Source organism: Cotesia typhae, unplaced genomic scaffold (genome assembly GCF_013202065.1).
Source record: "Cotesia typhae breed Kobodo isofemale line unplaced genomic scaffold, CoteBio_Ctyphae contig_65, whole genome shotgun sequence".
Taxonomy (NCBI): Eukaryota; Metazoa; Arthropoda; class Insecta; order Hymenoptera; family Braconidae; genus Cotesia; species Cotesia typhae.
This window is the reverse complement of record NW_027423762.1, coordinates 1246775-1273013: the sequence shown is the minus strand read 5'-3', so window position 1 is coordinate 1273013 and position 26239 is coordinate 1246775. Positions and strand designations below refer to the sequence as shown.

General features: G+C 27.4%; 1 protein-coding gene across 5 annotated transcripts in view; it reads left to right on the top strand.

Moving 5' to 3' along the window:
• Fuss (SKI family transcriptional corepressor fussel) overlaps positions 1-21404 on the top strand; it is a 156064-nt gene extending 134660 nt beyond the window's left edge. For all 5 annotated transcript variants that reach the window (XM_074250968.1, XM_074250963.1, XM_074250966.1 and 2 more), the window contains 2 exons: positions 16030-16159; positions 21087-21404. In XM_074250968.1, the coding sequence (XP_074107069.1) occupies positions 16030-16159; positions 21087-21187 (231 nt within the window). In that variant the 3' untranslated portion in view covers positions 21188-21404. The remainder of the gene's footprint in view (positions 1-16029; positions 16160-21086) is intronic.
• Positions 21405-26239: the final 4835 nt, after the last annotated feature.

Genomic DNA, 26239 nt, shown 5'->3' with positions numbered 1-26239 from the left:
CTGGCGTTTTTGGACATTATCAAGAAGACCTCTTTTTCTAATCTTACAATGCAATAAATCTTTTTTGTCCGTTTTTTTTTAATTTATTTATTTACAGTTTAACGTTATCTCTAAGCATTTCTGTTGAATTTAATTCAAGTGTTCTTTCTACAGGCAGAGCTCAATAATAAATGAATTCTAAACATTGAAAACAAAACAATTAAATATACACTAGTCACGAAAATAAAGAGATATAGAATTAAATCCAAATTAACTTATGATTCTCAACAGGTTATAACTTGGAGAAAAATGGTCGTACAACAAATCTGAAAAAAATAAATTGTAGCTTTGAGTATCCAAATTTCAGAATTGGCCTTGAAAAATTTTATCATGGGCATTTTCAGAACAATCTAAAAAAAAAAAAATTTCAAAATTTTTGCTCATCTGAAAAACAGTCTAGGACTTATTAAAAAAAAACCTTTTTGGATGATTTCACTATATGGTTCTTTTAGTTCGTTTATAACACAATCTCCGTTAATTTGACATAATCAGAATTTTAGAGAAATTAAAATTTTGAAAAAATATATCAATGGCAAATAAAAAAATGTAGTCTACAATTTGCTATTTTAGATTTGTTGTACGACTAATTTTCTTCTAGTTACATCTTAGAAGAGAAAAAATAGTAGGTATAGACGCTGGCGTTTCTTTTTCACTCACATGTTTGTATGAATGAGTGTAAACGGTAATTCGAATGCAATTAATTGATGTCACGTAGTCGAGATCGAGAACTTCATTCCTAGAATTTGCAGTTTAAGAGGGAGACTGTGGTATGAACGTTTAAATCAAAGGACCATCTCACTTTAAGTAGTTTCTCTACCACAGCTTTTAACTTTTAATTGCACCCTGTTCGTCTACAGAGGTATTTAAATTCTCTTTTCATATAAGAAGTACACTTTTTTCGTTTTTGTCTTTACTCATTTATCCCATCAACTACTTTTAAAACCGTGTTTAAAGTACAGATTAACAATTTTTAACTAACCAGCAGGAACATTTATAAAACATTAGTATGAAGCTTAATGAATGAATTACCAGTAGAAAACTCATGTACAGAAAATTCAAGAATCTTCGATCAATTCAATATTTTGAACGGATGAGACTCGTTAATATCTTAAAATTAATTTCAAAGAAATGATTCTTAAAATTATATTTTATTTGAAAAAAAAAAATATTTTTAATGACTTATTTCTACCTAAAAACGTTTTCGGACTTTGTTTCTTTATAAATATTTCTATTTATAAGAAAAGTTTTCGGTCGACACAAATTTTTTTTCAATTTTACATTATTTTTTATTGCTTTGACATTTCATAAAATAAATCAATAAAATTAAAGATTGCTTTTCAAAAACTAAATGTCACGGAATGACCTTTACAACAATAAAACTTGCTCTTTACGAGTTTTAACTTTTAAATTATTACTTTTCATTTTTTAATTATGTTTATAACAATAATAATTAATCTTTTTGATAGATCCATCTATTAGAGCTGTTATGTCCGAAAAATATAATCTTAGAATTTGGTAGCTGGACTATCGGAGGTTCGGATAACAGATGAATTTCCCTAACGAAAGGATCGTTAGGTTTTTAATTTATGGGTTCGCGAAGGTGAAAACCCCGGAGAGGGCCCCTTGGAATAGACAATCGACCTCGGAAATAGTGATAATATCCACTTACTATTGCGAATGTTAATTCCAACGATGATTCGGTCTTTGATTGGATTTTGTACCTTTGAGTTCCGCTGCTTGGCTTCTCTCTTCCTCCTGCTGACTGGAGATCGAAGGTTGAAGGTTGAAGGTTCTTAATTTAGGAATGATGATACACTTCGATTCAGGGTTTTAGTTTATATATTCTGTTTAACTGGCCCTATGGGCAAACACGTCTTAACTTACACTGTTCACTTATTAACTATTAACAATATAGAACAAGGATTGAAAGTTAATGAGTTCGTAACCGGAGTAACGACTCCGGCAAACAAAAGTTCGCCGATTATAAATTTACAGACGAAGAAAATAATTTGAGAGTGGTACCAGGTCACTGGAACTGCGGGAATCTCGATTATCGTCAAAACGAATCGTGGCTCGAAGAATCACTATCACAGAACTCAGAAATACCGTTAAGGAAATCGAAATGAATAATTAGGGAAAGGATGACTAATTAATTTAATAATTGAAGTCTGCCTATACGTGTCGGGGTATAGGACTCACCCGGGCTTTAAGGCAGAACTGTTACCTTGTAAAATAAGCTCGTGAATTATGGTGTTCGCGGTTTTTATCACCTCGGTCGCGATTTGAAACAGGGGCTACTAATTAAACAATTGGTTCTTTTGATGAGGTGACAATGCGCGATAATTTGTATTCTTCAGCCACGAGTGAGTTGTCGCGCAGTCCTGGTTGTGGTTCCCTAAATATGCAAGCGCTGCACTTTTCGGCGGGAATGGGAGGCCCTGTATTATATACGGTATGCCGGATATAACAGAGCATTATATAAAACTATAAAAATTATTATTGAAATTAGCATTATGTTTGAATAAATTACTTCTATTTACTGCTTTGTAACAAAAAGCGAATCAAATTAATACTTCAAGAAGCATAAGGGAGCACATGTGATGAAACTACTTTCATCAGTTATTTTAACCGATTCCCCGACGTAAATTTCTTTATAAAAAAATTCTAATTCAAAAAATTTCCATTACAAATAACTCGCGAACTTTTTTCACTTTTAAATATCCTTATACGCGGAAAAAAAATATCGCTCTCAGAGCAATACTGTATTGCTATAGTAGCTATCCATACTTAGCCATCTGTTTAATTGTTAATAGAGCTTTCTACTAGATCGCTTTGAAAGCAATACGTTAGATGGCTAAAATAGCTGTACGGGATCGCTCAGATCATGAATTCACTAATGACTACCCAACGAAAATTTATCAATATAATCTCAATGAAAAATTATTTAATTCGAAGATTTTAATTGTTTTTAAACTTTTAAGTGTTTTTTTTTTTCTATATTGTTAATTTTGTAAATTATTTATTACTTTTTTGAAAATTGGTGATAATACTTATAGTATTGGTATAATTATACTCATTGCTAATAAATAATATAAATCATATTTTTATTTGACTTATGTTTATAATAATTCATTATGATAATTATTCTAATTTCTTGTTGACCTTCTTTTATATCCTTTAATTTAATTTATTTACTCGATATAAATAAACTAAATTATTTCAAATTATTCTCTTGATAAACTTAATTTTTTATAGTTTTTTTATAAATAATTTTGAAGTGGTTATGTACAAATATTATTCTTGAATTATTAGATATTGGTATCTGTGTATGTGGTTATTTTAAAGGGTACCAGTGGAAAATTTAGCATAGCTCCAAGAGCTGAAAAACGTAATAAATGCAATTTTGAGCGCCCAAGTATGGAATTAGCGGGAAGTTGCAGGGATGGCTTTTAGGGTCAACCGTTTTCCTAATTTTTTTTTATAATATGAAACGAAGTAGAAAAAAATATTTACTTGAATCAAGTAAATAATTTTGAAGAATTTCATCTTGGTTTGAGTTGAAAAATTTTTAAGCTAAGAAATTTCCCTTGATTTAAGTAAATTTTACTTGATTCAAAAATTTTTCGTCTTGATTCAAGACAATGAGTTTCTTCTAAATTATTTCTTGGTTCAAGAATTTTACTCTTGCTTCAAGTTAATTTTTTTTTCAGTGCATGATTCTTCACACTGTATATAACATACAGAGAGGAAAAAAATATTAAGAAACCTTTTATGTATTTTCTTCGATTACTCAATTATTCAACGTTTCATTTGCATCATTGTGGCATCATCGGGCATCTATGTGAATAAAAAGTTATGACTACAATAAATCATCATTATAAAAATTATAAAAATAATTACATAATCAATTAAAAAATGCTGTGGTTAATTACAATAAATTCCTCTAATAATTATTTTTAAATAAATATTTCCATCTGTCGAATCCCACTTAACAAACATTAAAAATAAATCATTATTATTGTCTACTGTAAAATTTCTAAATTATGCAATTATAACACAGTAGATTTTGCAAACAATAGTTAGCTATTGCTATGCATTAAATCGTTACAATTACTATTTATAGTTACATGTTTATCACGACACTTTTTTCTTTATACTAATTAAATTCAGAAAATCCAAAAGTACACTATATATTTCCCATTTTAAGAAATTAGATGTTATTGTATTTTTGAGTTTTAAATATCTTGCTTGGTAGGAAAATTTTTTTTTGCCATTTTGATGTTTTTTTTCATTTCTATTATTTCAAACCAATTTCTGTGTTAATCAAAGAATTAATTTTTATTTAATTCTTCGTACGATAATGTACAAATTATTTTGGTTGTGTGGACTCACAAGAGTATAATAAAATTTTTTTAAAGAAAAGAAGAAAAAAAAATTTTTTTGACCGTACAGCACTCTCCAATGCTTCGTAATATCATATGAAGAGTCTAAAATCTGCATAGTTATCATAAGTTGAACTAATACAGTCATATATTATTTTAGAATAATAAAAACTTCTGAACGATATATAATTGAATTAAATTAATCTTTTTTAAGTTAAAAATTTTAACACATGATGAACAATCGGATTATTACGAGAACTTTGTCTTGAAGCTTTCAATTTACACAGCGCTTTTCTAAATACTGTCGGACAAAATTAAAAGTTTCTCTACTCAAACTATTAAGGCTTTTCACTAATACGTATTTAAGTATCTTCAAAATTGAATTGTTCTAAGTCAAATAATAATTATTATTACTATTATTTGTTAAATATTAATTATTGTAATTAATGTACTATATACTATTTAATGAAAAACACAACCAAAAGCTCGATAAACTGAAATAATTATAATTGAAGAAGCTTTATCATTTTGAATATAAATATCACAATAATCCTTAAAGTACAATTAATATTTTCCAATAGTAATGAAATGAAAATAATAGAATGAGTTTATTCAAGTGGATTGATATGACTAACACGATTGTATATTAAAATATTTCCGCTCTACAAGAGAGGTCTACTTGGTGGTTTAAATTAAATTCTATGTGGATTATAAAATGTTTTTATCAACTATTTAAAATACAATTATACACTCAAAAAAATGATTGAATCAAGTCAAAATTACTTAAATCAAGAAAAATTTCTTAGTTAAATAATTTTTTTACTCAAATCAAGAAGATGAAATTTTTCAAATTTATTTACTTAATTCAAGTAAATTTTTTCAGTGTAAGCATACCAAAAAATTAATTAAATAATTAAAATTGAGCACACGGATTAAACTTTTTATTTCGACCACTTTATATTAATATTAAGTTATATCATTTAAATTTATGAGTATTTGTCATTCAAAATTTAATTGTTAAAATTGCACGAGTAAAACGAGAAAATGTAAACTTTTTGGTTTAACAAATAAAATTGAATTTTTATAACTAACGGTATTAAATTTATCAATCACATATTAAAGGTCCCTCTTGGAATTAATATAAAAAATGAATTATATCATTTTGATATAAAAGGATGAAAAATACTATTGAAAAATGTGTATTTCCAGTTGGTTGGTAGACCACCACCGCGTCATTGTAACTAATTCACGATCTCTACTATTTTACAGATACAATGCCGACAAAATTGAGTTTTTCAACCGGGAAATTTAACTTGATATTTGTACTACTCGGCAGATATGTTATATGTATTTTATATATAGGTACATATATAACACATTGCTGAGTATATAAATATAGACATCCAAAATATCTGCACCGATAGGCAAAAAGAAAAAAATACAATAAAAAACGTCGAATGATGCAGACGCCCGAGAAACTTTTATCGTTTACGTAAAATCTATCCTGGTGCGCACGCTACAATTGTTTCGCCATAATCCTTTATTGGATCAACGGGGCTGAAACAATTGAGCGTCCTCGGGGGGTTGCTCGAGAGGTAGACAGAATACTAGAGAAACAAAGATAGATTAAAAGAGTGAGAACGCAAGAGTAAAGAGATGTATTTGCGATGTCGGGTAGAGAAAGAGGAAATCTCTGCAGCAAGGGATGCTGCAGAATTTGGAGGGGATGAAACGACATGGGGTATATATTCGAATGTTGAGAGGAGAGGGCTGAATTGTTATACCTACTTTGCCGGGTGAGCGAAGTTACAAATGGGCGGACGCGGAACTCATCCACAAGTGGAAATTCTAGACTTAGCTTTCGCGCGTGGTAATCCAGTGATTCAATAGCTTACACGGGTAGTACCTATCTCTTTCCATTTCTAGAAATATTTCTTGCTGTTTTTTTTTTGGTTTCTGTCTTTTTTCAAACTATTCGTTGTGTGAGACATACCAAAGACTGAAAACCTCACGTAACGTCGGCAATAATGACCCAAGTCCGATTATTATACCGGTTACATTAGGGTCTTTTATTTTTTGAGCAACATTTTTTTTTCTCTCTACATGAAAAATTGATAATTTATTGGAGGAGATATATTTCCGGTAGAAAAAAAAAATTTTGAATTATTGGGAGCTTAGCTCGTTAAAAAACTTCATTTTTATATAAATAAAATAAGAAATCTTTTTTTTTTTTAATTATAACTTTTCGGTTTTTAAACAATCTTTTTAAAAATTCAATTTATAAAATGCCGCAACACGGTATATTGTGTAATATGAAGTAAAACAAAAGCCCTCATCTGAAATCGTATGTCATGCCGTGCCACACACTAGTAAGATAAAAAATAGAGAAAAAAATGTTTAACCCAGATAATTTATTTTTATTGTTTAAGTTAAGGTTCATATGTCTTTGTTACATTCTCTACAACAAACGTTGTTGCTTAATTAAATATTATATCTCAAAAAACATTTTTGTTATACTTGATTCAGTCACTCAATAACACGGAAAGATTAGAACCCGAGTGGATCGTATTCTGCACCAGACTCAATTGTGTGCAAGAAAAAATGGAAAAAAAATTAGTTTACACCGCAGACTCAGTCGTGTTCTGCACCAGACAGTCGAGTGCTGCATCAGGATCCGTGCACAGTAATCAGTGTGACGCCGCACATGACTGAGTCTGCTGCAGAACACGAACTAGTCAGGTTCTAATCTTTCCGTGAAAATATACCTTATTTGTCAGTTAGTAGAATAAACATGACTGACTATTCTGATATTGGGTGCCGGCTTATTCTCGAGTACCAATAGATAAACACTGTAATTAATATAATAATAACATTTTTTTAATATTACCGATGAATTTTTTCGTGCTCTAAGAAATTTTTATTGAAAATTCCCATTATTTTTCTCTATAAACATAAAAAAAAAACTAATTAATAACTTATTTTATTCATTTTTTGAAAGCTTAAAGTAGTACCACACAATACGTTCGGGTATTAAGTGTCGTCCTATAGTATTTGGTCTTTTACGTTATATTATTTTCGTATCGATTATATTAAAATTTGATGTTTTTAAACTGTCAATTTGATGAGTATTTAGAAGTTAACAATGACCGCCAGCAATTCTGAAAAATCAGAAAATGGTTTTACCGTTGAATTTCTGCTCTTGGGAAGAAAACCATCGCATCGATCTGAAATTGTCTCAGTTTAACTAGCTAAACTGATGTTCAAATGTTTAGTTTTAATCCTAGTGGTACAATAGTATTTTACACATCTAGGGCAGTAAAATAAGAAAGCCTCAGATCACATGTTTGTTGACCTCAGCTTCGCCTCGGCCAACAATTACTTGTGATCTGAGACATTTCTTACTTTACTTCCCTCGGTGTGTAATATACTATTCAAGGTACAAAATTACAATTACACATTCAAAAATACCTTCAGAACTGAAAATATGATCCGGATCTAGGCTAAAAGGTACTTTAAAGAGTAGAAATGTTATTACTTGGTTGTTCTAATATTTATCTTGTAAATTTGACTTACAATTTCCTGAAACTCCACGTTTAGGCACTTAAAATAATTGAAAAATTTGTTATTATTCTTTTATATTGTTTTCAAATTGAATTTATCAATGCATCATTCAAAACAAACAATTGTTGCAATGCAATTAGTTACTAGTATTATTTCTTTTATAGCTTTAAATATCAAGATTTTCCGTTTACCGTTAAATTTTATATTTATTATAATTTCATAGATTTCATAAAATCTTTGAAATTATTATTTACAATAAATGATTTTGAATATGACATTGACTACCTGATTGAAATAATAAATAGTAAAGTCTAAAAAATTTCCTTTGAATGATTATGTCATTTACTTAAAAAAGGTAATTTCGAGAACAAATAGATCAATAATTAAAATGTAATCATCTCATATATATAATAAATAAAATAACGTTTTAATTTAATATAAAAGATTGTCAGCAAGGCGTCATTTGGACTTCCTGTGTATTCTACGTATTCAAAGTAATCTACCTATAATATAATATCTTCTATAACATAAGCATTGAGTGTTTACCCGGGCAAATATTAATTATCGTAGTTGTCTAATGGACTGCGTGGAGAGTACCAGTTTGAAATAGTAGTTCGTAAATTCTGAATAACTAGTGCTTTGTATTATATAGTACACACATAGATTTAATATGACCGTGATAAAACTTTCATAGAGTGGGATTTGAAGTAATTATGTTTTTGTATAACAAGTGGAAGGAGCTTGAGGGGACATTGCTTACTACACCCTTCTATTCCATTTCGTTCCTTCCATCCTACTCATAGTGGCTTATACAATCTATTGTGATGTAATTTGACACGGCAAAGATATACAGAACCTCGTTGGTTATACTTGGCTTTCCCGTCAAAACATATCGCTCATCAAATGAATCGTATTTTCGACCTATTCGTACTCTACTCTTTTAGAACAGGTGGCATGTTTCGTGTTCCCTTTTTAAAACATATGTTACGGATAATAAACTTTTAGAATAAAAGCATTATATTTGTTATCGCATAAAAATTATATTCATCTTTATAGTTACAATTTTATGTACACTAAGTCTTAAAAAACTTAAAAACTGTTACGGAGTAGGTTACAGGACTAATAATAAACTAATATTATTTACTAAAGATTTCATTACCAAACTAAGAAAAGTTTTACAATCCTTACCCACACAGAAAAAATAAATTTACTTGAATTAAGTAAATAATTTTGAAGAATTCCATGTTTTTGATTTGAGTAAAAAAATTCTTAAACTAAGAAATTTTTCTTGATTCAAGTAAATTTTACTTGATTAAAGAATTTTCCGTCTTGATCCAAGCAATGAAATTCTTCAAAATTATTTTCTTGGTCTAAGAATTTTTCTCTTGATTTAAGTTAATTTTTTTTTCTGCGCATATATATATACCAAAAAAAGATTATTGCTAATAGGTATTCATACCAACAAAAAATTTGTTGCATTATAAATTTCATGATTACATGTGTTATTCTTGAAAACACAACTTTTTTCGAAGCGAAAGGTAAATACATTTGATAATTACTTTCTTTTCTTTTTACAAGTAGAAAAGAAGGATATTTTCACCTTTGTTCGGCTCATACAAAATCAATATTAAGATAAATGTGATGAATACTTCGTAGAAATTTTCTTTGCAATAATAATAATGAAAAGTTGATCACATTTTTTTCTAAAATAATCGAACGGCCTCTGAAAATATATCATTTGTATAATTCGATTCATTTTTATACATTTTTGTAAGAAAACATCAATGGTTTTTAGGGAAATTCATTTCACAGTTCACAACTGTTTCAAAAATTCATTTTAAAATTATAATTCATGATAGAACAAGGTTTTTAACAATGGTATATTTATAATATTTATACTAGCATGATTAGTAAGTAAAAACTATAATTGCAAATATTAAAAATTATAGTCTTGATTTTATATTTAATTGATGACGTTTGTTATTTATATATTGAAATTTTCACAGAGAAAAATTACTATTTCAAATAGTTAAATATACCAAGTAACTACTGTTCAACCTATTCAGCACGGTAGGTTTCGTACTACTACTTAAAATAATAAAAATTAATGTTTATATCTTTCCATGTAAGCTCAAGGAAGAAATAAAACTTCTTTGACCGTAAAACTTGACCTAAATATTCAAATATAGTTCATAGAGTTCATAATAATTAAAAACCTCGATTTTTAAGTAACTTCTAAAAAACCGTAGCTTAGAAAAAATGAGAAAACCAAATGAAAATAAAAAATATGAGTTTTCATTTTTTACATCTTCAGTTCAATATTTTTGCTTAATCATAAAAAAAATATCAAATATTTATATATATATATATATATATATATATATATATATATATATATATATATATATATATATATATATATATATATATATATATATATATATATATATATATATATATATATATAAATAAAGATTTTATAAATGATTTAGTCAGTTTAAAAATGAAGCAGATATTAGGGATGGAACTCTGTAAAATGATTTTTTATTCAATTATCGTTAATAAAAATAAAAAAAAAAAGAAAAAAATATTTTTGATGTTTTAAATTCATTATTAATTTTTGCTGTAATAGGTTTGTTTCTTTCAACTTGATTATTTTTTTTCAAGCAACTTTTTAAGATTTTAATTTTGTTCAGATTACATCTATAATTTACATCAGAAAGCAATAAATTTGAAAAATTACTCGACAAAATTAACAAATTCCATTTACGAGACGTTAAATTTCATCCAAAGTGAAATAAAAGTGTAATCATAAACTTAAAAAAATAGTGATCTGTATGATAACAAATATCTGAATTATTAATAATGATAGCGAAGTTGCGGCCATAATTCGCTTTAACTAGCGTTTCCACCCCGTTATCATTGCTCGTGCATCACAGTAAGCATAATAATCTTCAAACATTTGAAAAAAAAAAAAAAATACAGACGAGTAAATCCAGAAAAATATATGCTTACGATATTAATATTTTGTTCCAGAAAAAATTTTCGAATGTTTTTTAAAAATGTAAATTAATAAGAAAGATTGCTTGAAAATCAAATATCTGTGTGAAAGCTTCATAAACTCAATTGTGAAGCGCGATGGTTTTCATTAAAAATGAATCGTTGCGTGACAAAAGTAAAACCGGAACAATCTATTATTTATTATTTATACTTAGGACATAGTAACCACACTAACATTTTTACATCTACAATCAAACGCACAGCTATAATTCCGTAAATAAAGTTCATGGCAATCATTTTTACAACAGTAAGAAATAATCAACACACATAAAATAATTAAACAATATTTCATTCTTTTATTGTCTCACATTGTATTATTTTTTTAATTTTTACAAATTCAATGTTAAACTAATTAATTGTTATGAAAATTAAACTTTAAGTAATTATATTTTTTCTCTATAAAAGTTATAAGCACCTTCAAGTATTACTTAAAATTAACGTGTCGTAGCGTAAAGATTATTCAAAATGTTACAATAAACTTTATGATTAATTAAGCTGATCATTTGCCGTCATTATTATCCTCAACTATCTATGTCAGTTAATGTAAATAAAAGAATCAACAAAATGCATTACACAATTACATCTTTTTATCAATGAAGTGCTTCATTTAATTAATTAAGAGCTTCAATATTAATAATAATGTAATTTATTCAAATGATAGTCGAACAAGGTCCGAGAGACAAATAACATTCATAATATAATCTGTATATCTATGATGATAACAGAATGTTTTGAAATGAAAAAAAAATAATAAGTTTAATAATACTAGTAATGAAATACATGAAATAACAGTGAATAATCACAATTCATATTCTACTACTTGAAGTAAAATTTAATTTTACTACCAATAAAACGTCTGCCTCCAAGCTCGAAGGTTCATGAGTTGGGTGTTTTTTTCATAACCATTTTAATTTTATGGGAAGAATTAAAAGAATTGAAAGTTTTAGTTTGACCTAGAGACCTAGTAGCAGCATTTCGTTATCTTAAAACCTCAGATGTGTAGTTGGTAATTTGTTAATTAAATATTCATAAATCTAATTTTATATTTTGGATCCGATCAGCCCTTAAAAACTTTCAAGTGACATTTAAATTAAGAAAACATTTATAAAATTTTGCATCGATAACACCGGCCGACATGATTTTTTTTTCTGAGATATAATAAATTTTTTTCACTAATTTTATAGTGCTGATACCGAAATCAGACCTTATTTTATCGTATCACATCAGATTTTTGATAAAACGAATATATTCGCAATTTTTGATTGCTCAGTAAAAATGAATTAAATTAATAAATCATGGCGCTTTTTTTATCGAATTAAGTGACATCTTGTGAGAAAATATATTAGTTAGAACCTCGACGCGACCATTCGAAACGTATTACATGGAAAGAAGCCTTTATAGTTACTTTGTTTACAAACGGTTTGCTAAAGTCAGTTTGTTTATTTAAAAAAATTGTTTACATTTCATTATTGGTGTTTAAAATATTCAATTGTTGTTTTGTGATTTAAAACTGTCGGAAAAATATAATGTTTTCAAGAAAGTGTCGTAATAGTCTAGATACATTTTGTTACATTTGTGGAAATTTTATGACTTTGAAACAGAAATTGAAAATTACTGAATTTGTGGAAAAGACTTATAATTCTTATTTTGGCTTTAAAATTCAACTCAGATCGTGGACTCCGAACTTTGTGTGTACTATTTGTGTTGAACTATTAAGGCAGTGGACATACGGCAAAAAAGCATCTCTACCTTTTGGTAGACCGATGATATGGAGAGAGCAAGTCAATCATTTTGATTACTGTTATTTTTGCTGTACCAATGTAAAAGGTTTCAATGCTAAAAATAAAAACAAAATAGTCTACGCAAATGTAACCTCAGTAACACGTACTCTTCCGCACGGCCCAGATATTCCAGTGCCTCTTTCAAGTTCAATATCTGATCTTAGCTCAACATCATCAGAACAAAATATGCAGCGTCAAGAATCTAATGAAGTTTTTGAACCAATTTTAAATCAGCCTCAGAAATTCACACAGGGTGAATTAAATGATTTAGTTAGAGATTTAAATCTTACTAAAGAATCTGCTCAACTTCTGGGATCTAGACTTAATGCAAAAAATTTGTTAGCTCCTAATACACATTTTGCTTGGTACAGGAAACGTGAAGAGGAATTTCTTCCGTTTTTCAATCAAGAAGAATCATTAGTTTATTGTCATAATATTCCTGATCTCATTAGGAAGTTAGGAGCCGAATATGTTCATAGAGAATGGAGACTTTTTATAGATTCCTCGAAAAGGAGTTTAAAAGGTGTTCTATTACACAACACGAATCAGTATGCTTCTGTTCCAGTCGCTCATTCTGTTCATTTAAAAGAAACTTATGAAAACTTAGAAACAGTACTTGATATAATTAAATATGAAGAACATGGTTGGCAGCTTTGTGGAGATCTAAAAATTATAACTATGCTGTTAGGTCAGCAGTCAGGATACACGAAATATCCTGGTTTTTATGCGAGTGGGACAGTAGGGCACGAGCAAAGCATTACGTTCAAAAACAATGGAATCCTCGTACAAATCTGAAACCGGGAACCAAAAATGTGATACGAGAAAATTTAATTGATCCTAAGAAAATTTTATTACCTCCGCTTCATATTAAACTCGGTATGATGAAACAATTCGTTAAGGCATTGGATAAAGAAAATGATAGTTTTAAATACTTAAGTAAAAAATTTTCAAGGTTATCAGATGCAAAAATAAAAGAAGGAGTATTCGATGGGCCACAAATAAGATCTTTAATGACCGATGAAAAATTTGACAAGACATTAAATACAACTGAATCAGAAGCTTGGCTGGCGTTCAAAGATGTTGTCAACAATTTTCTAGAAAATCACAAGCATCCTGACTATAAAAATATTGTGGCAAATTTATTAAATAAGTATCAAAAATTGGGGTGTAATATGAGCATAAAACTCCATTTTTAGATTCACATTTGGATTTTTTCCTGATAATCTTGGTGATTATAGTGAAGAACAGGGTGAAAGGTTTCACCAAGACATCAAAACTATGGAAACAAGGTACCAAGGGCGATGGAATGTGAATATGATGGCTGATTACTGCTGGTCGATAAAACGTGATATTATTGACGATTCCCATAAAAAAATTACTCCCAGACGTAATTTTACAGATAAACGCAAAAGATCTCACTCAAAATAGATTCATAGCGACTATTTCATACGACATTTTCTGTAGAAGTTTTCAAATATATGTATTTATAATATAATAATTGATTATTTTTTTTAAATTAAGAAAAAACCATTTTTCTTGTTTGTAAAAAAATCTGATGTGATAGAGTAATTATGTAGGTAATTTTATGTTTATAACACTATAAATTAGTGATATTTATCACTCATATCAAAACAACTTTCAAAAAGTCCTCTTTTGTCGGCCGGTGTAATTTAGCTAATATGAAAGTTTAATAAGACTTATATCGAATTCTTAATGTTAAGTACTTAATAAAGTATTAAATTAAGATAGCGGATATGAAGAAATTATAAATTTAAGTGCATTAAGTTGCTAAAGCTACTTATCCTATAATATAAAATTGATGATTGAACTAAAGTTAGTTTAGTATCGAAAATCTCGAAAGAATTGTTACTGATTCCTTATTGTTAAGATTAAAGCGTATGTGCGTATGCGCGCAATTTGAATTCCTAGCAGAGTATTATAAATAATTATACACTTAAGTAACATATGGTAATGTGAATTACAGTTTTTTCTTTGTATATAAGCATTACATCTATTTTACAGAATAAATATACGATGGGTAATTCAAATGGTATTTAATCGTAAACCGAAGAAAAAAAATTATTATCGTCAGAAAAGTTAGATAGCGTTATTCATTTAAATATAAAAAATAATTTTTTTTTTCATTTCATTTCTTTGAATTTAAATCTGACTCCTTTGAGGATTTTTATTTTTATTTTTACATCCACATGCATACACATACACATCAGGGTACCATCATAAAAATAGTCAAAACAGCTTCCTAGGATTTAATAATATCGGGATATTACAAAAAATAGATTTTTGAAAATCGGACTGCAATCAATGACTTCCAAACTTTTTTTTTCAATTTGCAATTTCTGTATCGTGAAGTTAACAATAAAAAAATAAAAACTAAACTATCTTATAGCATATACCGTCAGCTGCATATAATCAGGGGAAATAATTGTAAAGAGTTTCATTATCTTGGATCAAGACGTAAAATTCTTGAATCAACTCAAATTTACTCAAACCAAAAAAAATTAGTTTAAGAATTTTTCTACTCAAATATGTAGATGTGTAAAATGTATATACACGTGTATAAATACGATTATAATTTCCTTAGTTTCTTATAAAAATTTGACAGAAAACAATTCAGTAAATGATACTGAAATCAACAAATATCTGATCATTTTTTTATGTTTTTAAGCAAATGAAATATTTATCAAAAAATTTCATTATTATTTTTTCTTTCAATTTTTGCACGTAAAATTAAAAACAAATTTTTCTTCACAATAATTTATTTGTTGAAATTCTAAAAATTGTCAGATGTTTACTAACTTCAGTATCATAAAAGCAATTAATAATATATGCAGTAATTATGGCTTTGAATTTCATATCAATTATCTAAAGTACTTTTAACACGTGTTTGTTAATAAATTAACATCGAAAACTAAATACGTACTATCTTTAACATAATTTGACGAAACAGAACATATTATATCAAACTTTTCTGTAAATTTTGACGTTAGATCGTCTATAATTGGCTGAATTATGAAAAAATCCAACTTATAAGAGCCTTCACTTTTATATTAATAAAAAAAAAGTAGAACACTGCTCAGTTCTTGCATTCAAGGCATGCTGTATTTAAAAAATATAATAAAAAATTTTAGTTCGTTTACCTATTAAAAAAATAAAATTAGTAAAAAGAAATTTTCTTTGATTTGCAGGAACGAGAAGCAGAAAAAATAACGGAAGAAAATCTCTCAAATCGTGACGTGAAACCAAATATTCCAACACCAAAAGCTTTAGATAATTGGAACACAAACACATTTTACCGAAATATTAACATAATGAAAGGTATGTAATAAATTGAACAAAAAATAACAAACTGACTTAAAATTAATTAATGATTAAAATAATAGGTGCTCTAATTGGAATTTCATTACTGATCTCCTCTTTGACTAATATCTCATTTTAATACTCAAAGAGATACAAGAAAGCATGTCCAAGTTGCTATTTAATCGGTGTAATTAGTCAGAACTGAAGTGTTTACTGGAGAGATGATAAGAGCGTTTGATAGCGCTGTAGAGGGATAACGAGGCATCGAGCTGTCTTTTAAAACAGCTCTCTAGCTTGAATTTACTATATAGGGGCGGGATTAAATGTACTTAATCTGCGCACGCGTTTCAAATAACCCATGTGAAAAGAGAATTCACTCATGTGTTTTTGCATCTAAACAATCAACAATAAATATTTTTATAATAATATATGGGAATGATTCCCATAATATTGTAGAAATCATTCTTATACTATAATTGGAATAATTCCCTTAATGCATCAGAAAATTTTCCATAATTTTCTTTCTTTACTGCTTTATTTTTTATTGAAATTTTGGTAACATCAATATTTAAAGTAAAACTCTATTTTATTTTTTTTAAGATCATGTAAAGCTAAACAAATTTAGAAATATGCTACAATTTCATGATTTAACCATTTTGATGAGTTTAACAAATTTTTTTAATTTTCGCTTGTGATCAACACGAAATAAAGTAAACTGTAAAATTCACTCGGACTCTGGTTAATTTTTATAGCTTCAAACAGTAAAGCGGGCATCGGGGTGACAAAAATATAAATATTACAGAACTTGATGTAGAAAGTGTAAAAGCCACAATTTATAATTTAATATCGAAAATAAGTGATTAGTAGTTGTCACTATAGTAAATAACGACTCTTTCATCTTAAACAATTACAGTTTCAAACAGTAAAAATTGCCGTTTCAATATATTGTCCATACTATGAGAAGAAGGGGGACTCAGATGAAGAGAAGGGGGTCTCACTCTGGGAGAATTTAACATTTGAAACAGTAAAAATTCTACTTTTAAAATATATATTTTAGCAGTCCAAGTAAATCAATAATTATAGCTTCATTTTTAGCGCTGCGTTTAAAATTTATCATTTTACTTTTTAAATATTGACGTTGCTTGTATTAGAAATTTAGTAACTGTATTTTATACTTTTTAAATATCATGTGATCATTTTTTAGGTACCAAATAATAAATATCAAAGTCAAAATTCTTAATTATTATACTTTCATATTTTTGACATTCACATAGCGAATATTACTGTTTGAAATAGTATTTTCTTCCATGTAAAAAATAAATTGTATTAGTTAAATGATAAATATTACATAGTGATCATTAAAATCACGATTTTGCTGTTTGAAATGATAATTTTTAGCAGTTGATCATTACTTATTATAAATCGATCATTTTTTATTGCAGTTCACTTTTTTCCGTTAATGATTTGAAACTAAAACATTAATGTTTTAATATTCTTATACTTTTTTCAGTTTGTGTCAGCAATTGTAAAGAAATTATATCGAAAAAATGTGTTAGTCAATTCGTAAATTCTTAGAATTGTCGATCGATAAAATTTATGCACAAATTTTTTAATAATGTTTTAATCATATCATAACACTTTTTTTTTTAATTTGAACAATTATCTTACATTCATCATTTTTTTCTGCTATAATTTTTAGCACTATCGACCTGGACCATAAATATTATTTGCTGCACTTATTCCAAGTAAATGTTTACCATGGAGTACACCAGTATAACCTCGACTCAATCCAAAATAGTATAAATATGAACGTTTACTGAAGAAAAAAAAAAAAAAAAAAAAATTAGTTTTTTAATTAGATACTTTTTTGAATTTTATTTTTATCATATTCTCTTTTTTAATACTGCTTTTGTTATTAAAATTTGCTTCTATCTGATGACAGGTATTATTTAGGTATTACCAAAAATATTCATTTTTTGTTTCAATTTACTCATAAAGTTAGCAATACAACTGATTTTTACCAAAAATTAATAGAATATTTTCGAAAATGAATTGTCGAATTTTTTGAGGTTTTTTCTTTTTGTACACAGAAAAAAAAAAGTGTTCTTGAATCAAGTACATAATTTTGAAGAACTTAATCTTCTTGATTTGAGTAGAAAAATTCTTGAACTAATAAATTTTTCTTAATGTAAGGAAATTTTACTTGATTCAAGATAATTACCCTCTTCAAAATTATTTTCTTGGTTCAAAAATTTTTCCTCTCGAATCAAGTCAATTTTTTTTTCAGTGTACTCGAGTAAAAAATATTTTAAAAGCTGGAAGTAGAGAATTTTGTATTTTCATGGAATAACAAAAGTATGTTTTTCAAAAAACCTTCGTTTTAAATCATGTTGAGTGTTTACATCTCTAGCAGCTTGATTTTCAGCTTGTGAACTATCTAAGACACTACTATTTAAACTTGAATGAAGTATATTTGTTTGTTGACTGAAAAAAAAATTTACATAGCTTTATTATTACAGCACAAATAAAAAATAACTAAAATCCACAGATAATGATGTATACTAGAAAACTTACTGCATCACAGCCATTGAAATCGCTGAATGAAAAACTGTCATCATAACTATAAACAATACAAAGAAATATCCAAGTTTCGATTGCTTGCACATTTTTTTTTTTAATTTTTCTCTGAAATTATATAATCCGTGATATATTCACACTATCGGTGCATTAAATGCATAAAGAAATAAAATAATAACAATTTACCTGTTGTGAAGATTCAACTTTTTACAAATAGAATTTTGCTTTCTTCAAAGTGTTTTTATATTTTTAATAAAATTATCAGAACTTATTTGAAAAAATATAATTAGTTTGATTATTGTTAATAGACAACAACATGAAATAGTCGTTTGACTATTGAAAAAGTCTACTGATAGGTACGACCAAAACCTCTTTGTATATACATGTCATGATACATGTCACAGGTCCATAAAAATCCTTGACTTCATTAGAAAAATAGTGAATTCAAACGTTACAATCTTTATTTACTCAGATTCTGGTTTTGTTATTGATAGTTGAATGATGCATTCGTAAATTTAAATATATACAAATGTTTCATTTATATTTACAACAGTTAAGCACATACCTCGAAAACTAATAATTTATTATCTACAACCATAACTGTCAAATATTATATGTTAGGTACAATCTGATAAATCTATTATATATTTACTCTTATCGAGAAGATAATGTCATTAAATAATTTTTTAATATACATAAGTCATTCATGACAAAATGATAAATCATTATTTAAAATCAATAAAATAGGTGAATCAATATATTATAAAGTTTAGATTCGAGTTAACTGTTGCCACGCAATAACAATTTTATAAGTGTCGTGTGTACTTTATTTCTGAGTTAATAGTAAGAATAATTAATGAATCTATCAATTTTGTTAATTTTGTGATGATTTATATGACTAAGCCAACTGTGCAATGTAAGATAGTGATTGTTAGAATTCGTATTATGATGCCTGATGAAGGTCTAATAAATGGCCGAAACGTCGCAGAAATAATAATGTAATTTGTTATTATGATCCTATCTAGTCCACATTCTTGATATACATATTATAATTAAGAAATAATTTTGTTGAAATAAGTGAAATTTCTTGTGTCGAAAAAAAAATTTTTTTTTCGCTCAAAAAAATAATTAAAAAGAAAAACATTTTTCTGCCTCAAGTGAAACTTTTTTTCTGTGTATTGTATTCGGCTTATTCTATATAATAATAATCATACGTCAGAATAATATAAAATTGCGTTCATTCTGATCGGTGGTACATTGATCCCTTAAATAAAAATACACAGGAATTTGAAGTCAATCAATAGTTGAAACACAAAAAACAGAAAAACCCAGACAAGTGATTACCGCGAGGCCAGACTTGGCTCGAACTTAGCGCAACGTTGTAACACTCTGGCTCTGGCTTGTAAATCAGTTTTGGCCCAACCTTGTTAAAAGTCTGGAGTTATAACAGGGTGCCAAACTTAGTTACCAAGACTGGCCCAAGCTTTGAAACCAAAGCAAGCCCAAACTTATTCACCACCATAAAATTTACTAAAAGAATTAGATTATGAAACATATCTAGATTTTAATTGATTTATGTTAAACCAAATTATTATTAAGAACCCAATTTCGAATAGATTGATTTCTCTGAAATAAAATAACAAAATTTGCAAAAAATATCAACATAGCGAAATTTCGCAAAAAAAAGACCAAGAATCGTGAAACAGGAACACCATTTTGAAGAAAATAACACTCTCGAGTCAAGAAGAAAAATTCTTAAATCAAGAAAATTTTCTTGAACCAAGAATTATATCTGGACTAGAGAATTTTTCCTCTTGACTCAAGAAATTATTTTTCTTCAAAATGATGTTCTTGGTTCAAAATTCTTGTTCTTGAATCAAGTTAAATTTTTTATCAATATAGTTTTCGGGGCCCAAACATAGGAAATCTTCTTTTTTTTTAATTACTCAGAAAATAAATTGTAGTGGAAACATCAGCGGATATAGTTCCATTTACTACAGAATGTAATAGAGTAGGGAGACTTCAATAGAGATTTTCAACGTGTAGTAAATGGAACTAAAGTCGCTGTTGTTTCCACTACAATTTGTTTTCTGTGATTGTATTTAAAGAAAATTCATCAAATTTTCAGCTGTAGTAGAAAAAAAATTTTCATTCTTTGTGAACAAAATAACCTAATCCCTAAAAGAATGAACAAACATTTTCCCGTAAAATTTGAATATGCTTGGAAAAAATAAAATTTATTATCAGTAATTGAGCTGAAATAACTCATTTTCAGCTTAATGACTGAGTCTAAATGTTTTAAAAATTTTTTTTTAATTATTTTTTTGGTCTCCCTTCTCCCCTGATTAATGAACTTGTTTTGTTACAGGAACAGAACTACGAGAACTAAATATTCCAGATTGCTCAGCATGCCGACCAAAAACAATGTTTTATGACTTAGTAAACAGTAACCCAACTTCAACAAACTAATATAAAATACTAGTAAAAATTATCATTATTGTTAGGTTGTAAATTATAAATAAGTTAAATAGAAATTTGAAAATACTAATCAGAGAAAGACATGATCGTTAATTTCAAATTTTTTAAAAAACAAAATTTAAAGAATTGGCGTGTTAAATTCAAACTTCTTACTATATAAACAATGCATTTTCTAAAGCAAATTGTTTTAAATAAAATTCAATTTTTCAACGTTTCTAGTCATCCTAATCATTGATCATTTATTATTATTAAACAATATATATTAACTTGTAGATATTTTGTTATTGTAAATATTATTTTATTAATCGTAATGAAAAAAATAATTATTATTAATCATTCAATTTAAATCTTCATTCTAGCTTATTCTAGACAATTTATCTATAATAATACATAAAAAAAATTATTAAAAAATTTATGAGCTAACAAGTAGTCGAATTCCTATTGAAAATTTATAAATAGTATTAATTATAGACTTTATAGTATTATAAAAAATGTATGAACATGTACGGGGAATTTAATAAATTCTCATCAAGCTCATATTAGCAATCAAATTGTAAGTGATAAACTGCCGAGTATAGGTAAATCAGTCGAATAAATATCATTATTATTATGATTATTATTGTCATTATTATTCATCTTCAATAGTTATTACTTATTCATAATATTAGACATCCATTATAAATAAATAGCACTTATGTTAATTATTCATATCGATGTAATTAAAAATTATAATAAAATCGTTACCGTATAACAGATATATCATGTATTAAATAACTGTAAAAACACAAAAAGTGTGTTTTAAAAAAAATTTGTTCTAATTAAATTTGATCCTTTGCATCCATCTTGGAGCAAAAATTACCTTTCGTGCCTCTTAATCTTTTTTTTTTTTTAAGTTAGCTTCAGAACTCATCCCTCTGAACTCAAAGTCATGACTCCAACTTATTTTTCTTCTTGAAACATCTAAATTGAGACCAGAAAAATTCATACATGTTAAATAAATCAAAACTAAATAAAATATAACAAAACTAGTTACGCACTTTTTGTTTCATTAGTTTATTTGAATTATTTATTTGCCTCATCCGCCGTCCCTCTTTCTACCTCTCCTTAAGTTCACACTTAATTTTTCTATTACTATAAGTAAACTATTTTCAATAAATTATTTAGAAAAGTATCCAAACAATTCCTAATTACAATATATGTCAATAATAATGTACAATCGTAGTCATTAATTTAAGTATGTTTTTAATATTACTGGAAAATAGGCGTTAAAATATAATGTTTATTAACTCTAAATTTGAAAATCAGTTGATAATGTCATTTGTAAAATTAGTCGCAAATAAAAAATGATATTAATGAAATTAGCGAAATTTAAATTTCACTAAATATAAATTCAGTTATTTACAAAATAGTGAAAAACAAAAATATGTAGCTACGTGAATTTAGCCAATTCTTACTGCAGAAATTTGTAAAATTAGCCGTTTCTAAATCTCTCGTAATTCTTTAACGGATCGGCGGATCAAAAAATAATTTGAGGCATCTAATAGGACTTCCATAAATTTAGCTTTTCTGAATATTAGAGCAGATTCGACTGACTCATTCAAAAGTTATAAGAAGTTTAAAAATGGCTAATTTTACAATTCGTAAAGTTTACAATCGACTAATTTTGTAAGTTTCTGCAGTAAGAATTTGCTAAGTTCACGTAGCCACAGATTTTTGTTTTTCGCTATTTTATAAATGACTGAATTTCCATTTTGCTAATTTCATTAATGTCATTTTTTATTTGCAACTGATTTAATAAATAACATTATCGACTAATTTTCAAATTTATAGTTTATAAACATTCGAGTTTACAAATGGCTATTTTCCAATAAACTTAAAAACATACTTAAATTAATGACCACGATTGTATTTTTGTAACTAAAAGAATATCGATTGTAAACGAAAACATCCCGAAAATTAATTATTAAAAAATCTATATATATTCTACCCCAAAGAAGATTGCGGGGGCGTTAATAATGAAAAATTCCCGTTTTTCAACTATAGCTCCTATCGACTCCAAATTTGGTAGGAATCTTCTATAAGAGATGTAGAAAAACTCAATGGACAAATTTTATAATAGCTCATCTCACAGAGGATTCGGTGTAAAATCCGTTCTTAGATCATTTTTGTATCACATGTAGACGACTCTTATTAAATTTGGAGTCTATAGGAGCTATAGCTTGGAAATTAAAAATTTTCATTGTTAATACCTACCCCCGCAACCCTCTGTGGGGTGAGATATCGTAAAATTCGTTTATAGATTATTTCTACATCTCTTACAGAAGATTTCTACCAAATTTGGAGTCGATAGGAGCTATAGTTTAAAAACGGGAATTTTTCATTGGTAACGCTCCCGCAACCCCCGTTGTGGGTGGAACTTCGTAAAATCCGTTCTTAGCTGACCTCTACTCGACGTAAGGAATACCCCTGCCAAATTTCAAGTCTCTAGGTCTTATAGTTCCAGAGATATCGTGATGAGTGACTATATCTATAGGAAGTCTTCTATATATATATAATTATACATATCCCCTATACTATTGGAACTTGACAATAAAATCTTTGAACAGTATAAACCCCTAGCAAAACGTATTACGACTAATGTTCTGGTAAATCGAGTTCACAAATATAAACATTATTTATTCTAGAACAATTCCAAACTAGTTGACATATTGTTGCTTTCATGATAAATACAAAACCATTTGAATAAAAGTGAATAATTTGAGTAATTAAAAAATAATTATCTTTAATTATTACAAAAATGTTATTTTTAAATCTGACAAAAGAACCGAAATAAATAGTAATGTACGTTTATAAATATAAAAAGTTTCTCTTGACAATAGAATCATTCTAAGCGGGTATTTAATATTTTGATTGCGGCAGGTAAGCCGCTTATATTGATGCTCCCGCGACTCTGCACTTGCCGTCCCCTAGTTAGACGCACATTTAAAAAAGTATACCCTCTCGACAAAAAAAAAGAGATATAATAAACGGTTCTCTTATCGAAAAGAACTCATCTCAGTCTTCTTGTTACATTTCTTATTGATATAATCACTACATAATATATTTATTTCCACTGTGTCAGACAAATAGAATAACAACCAATTAAATTTTCTAAAATTATCATAAATAAGTGACTAAAATTCTTTATTGATTAAAGATTAATGTCAAGTTTTAATCATTATTTTTTTTCCTTCACAAAAAAAAAAGAAGTTTACACATTTCTCTTATTCAATTGGTGAATTAATTTTTTAGATATATTTTATAAAAATTTATCTGGTAAATTTTATTCTCTTAATTGAATTTTTAACTAGTTTTACCATCATATGTCTTATGTAGTAGAGTTAATCAAAAAAACCATTGACTAATAAATGTATGTATGTTTATGCATATAATATAATCGATTTTGTCATCAGAATAGAACCTAGAATTCTCAATCGATCTTGATGGAACTTGAAACGCTTCATCTTTAGACAATCAACTTTACTAATTTCGCAGATCAAATTCTAAATCAGTTGATAATTTTAGAAATGGTAGCTATTTAAAATTACAAATAACACTATTATTATCACTATTTTCTCAAATAATGTTAAAATAATAACAGATAGCATATTTTTTAAGAAAACAGTAACCTATATGAAATTATCTTCAACATAGTAAGTAAATTCACGTTGTACTGCATCACTTATGCGTATGTTAAAATAAATTTCATTCAGTGTCAAACGAAAGTTAATGAGACAAAATGATAATTCATTTTATGAAATCTACCTTCCATTTCGGGTGTAGCCGAATGGCGTTCTTTTCTTTAATTGACAAACTCGTGGATTTCAATAAAACAATGAAAATGGCATCGTAATAAAATAACCGCGACAAAATAACCAAGCGACAAAATATCCTCACGACAAAATAACCATGGTACAAAATATCCACACGACAATATATCCAGAACATAAAATTTTATAATTAATCTCTGAAAATAATTTTTAAATTTATAAGTACAAAAATAATATAAAATAATAATACAATTTCAGATTTCATAATAAATGTTGCGCCCTTTTAACATGGTTTTTGTGTGTGTTTATTCGAAAATAGGCCATTAAACGAAGCTTGTTATTTAGATATGCCCTTTTTTCATGGATTGTATGTGTGTTGATGCGAAAATATTTTGATTATAATATTTTGTCGTTCGGTTATTTTATTATTTGGTTATTTTGTCCACAGTTTATTTATTTTCGGTTATTTTGTCGTTCGGTTACTTTGTCCGCGGTTATCTAGTCGCGGCACCAATGAAAATAGCCTTATTCAATGAAAACCTACTTTTTGTCAAGGGTAAATCTAAGTAGTCCTTTTTTACACTAATAGAAAATAATTAATTTCTAGTTTTAATGTAAGTTGACGGTATTAGATAATGTCAAAGAATAGAATAAAAATTTCATCTCATTTATTTTCTTTTATTAATTGAAGAATTTGATATACTATTAAAAATATAAATTTTTGCTGTAGAACAACACACTATTCAAAAATATTATACGAATGTATGAATATACTATCTTTGAAAAGTGATATTCATTAGATAAACGCTAATACTTTAAAGTAAAACTTAAAATTTAAGAATTAAAACGTTTGATTGTCTTATGTATCACATGATGATTACAGTGCCATCTACCAGATTACAAAAAAATTACGTAAAGAAATGGAAGGGTAGTTTAGATAAAGTATACGAGGGTGATGTCATATCATATATGATGATGGTATGCCTTGTTACTGTGTCGGTGATCAAACTCCCATGGGTAATATGAGATACAATTATGTCTGAAGAATAGAGAGAGCCATATATTGTGCAACATATTCCATACCCCTGTCAGTTGAGTCAGACTCTCAAGCTTGGTTAACTCTACAAATGATAGAATAGGATTCTATTACGAGAATATGATTCTATTGCTTTCTTGTATTGTAGATAATCAATGAACTTTTTTTTTATTTCTTCTCTAGCTATTTTTTTTAATA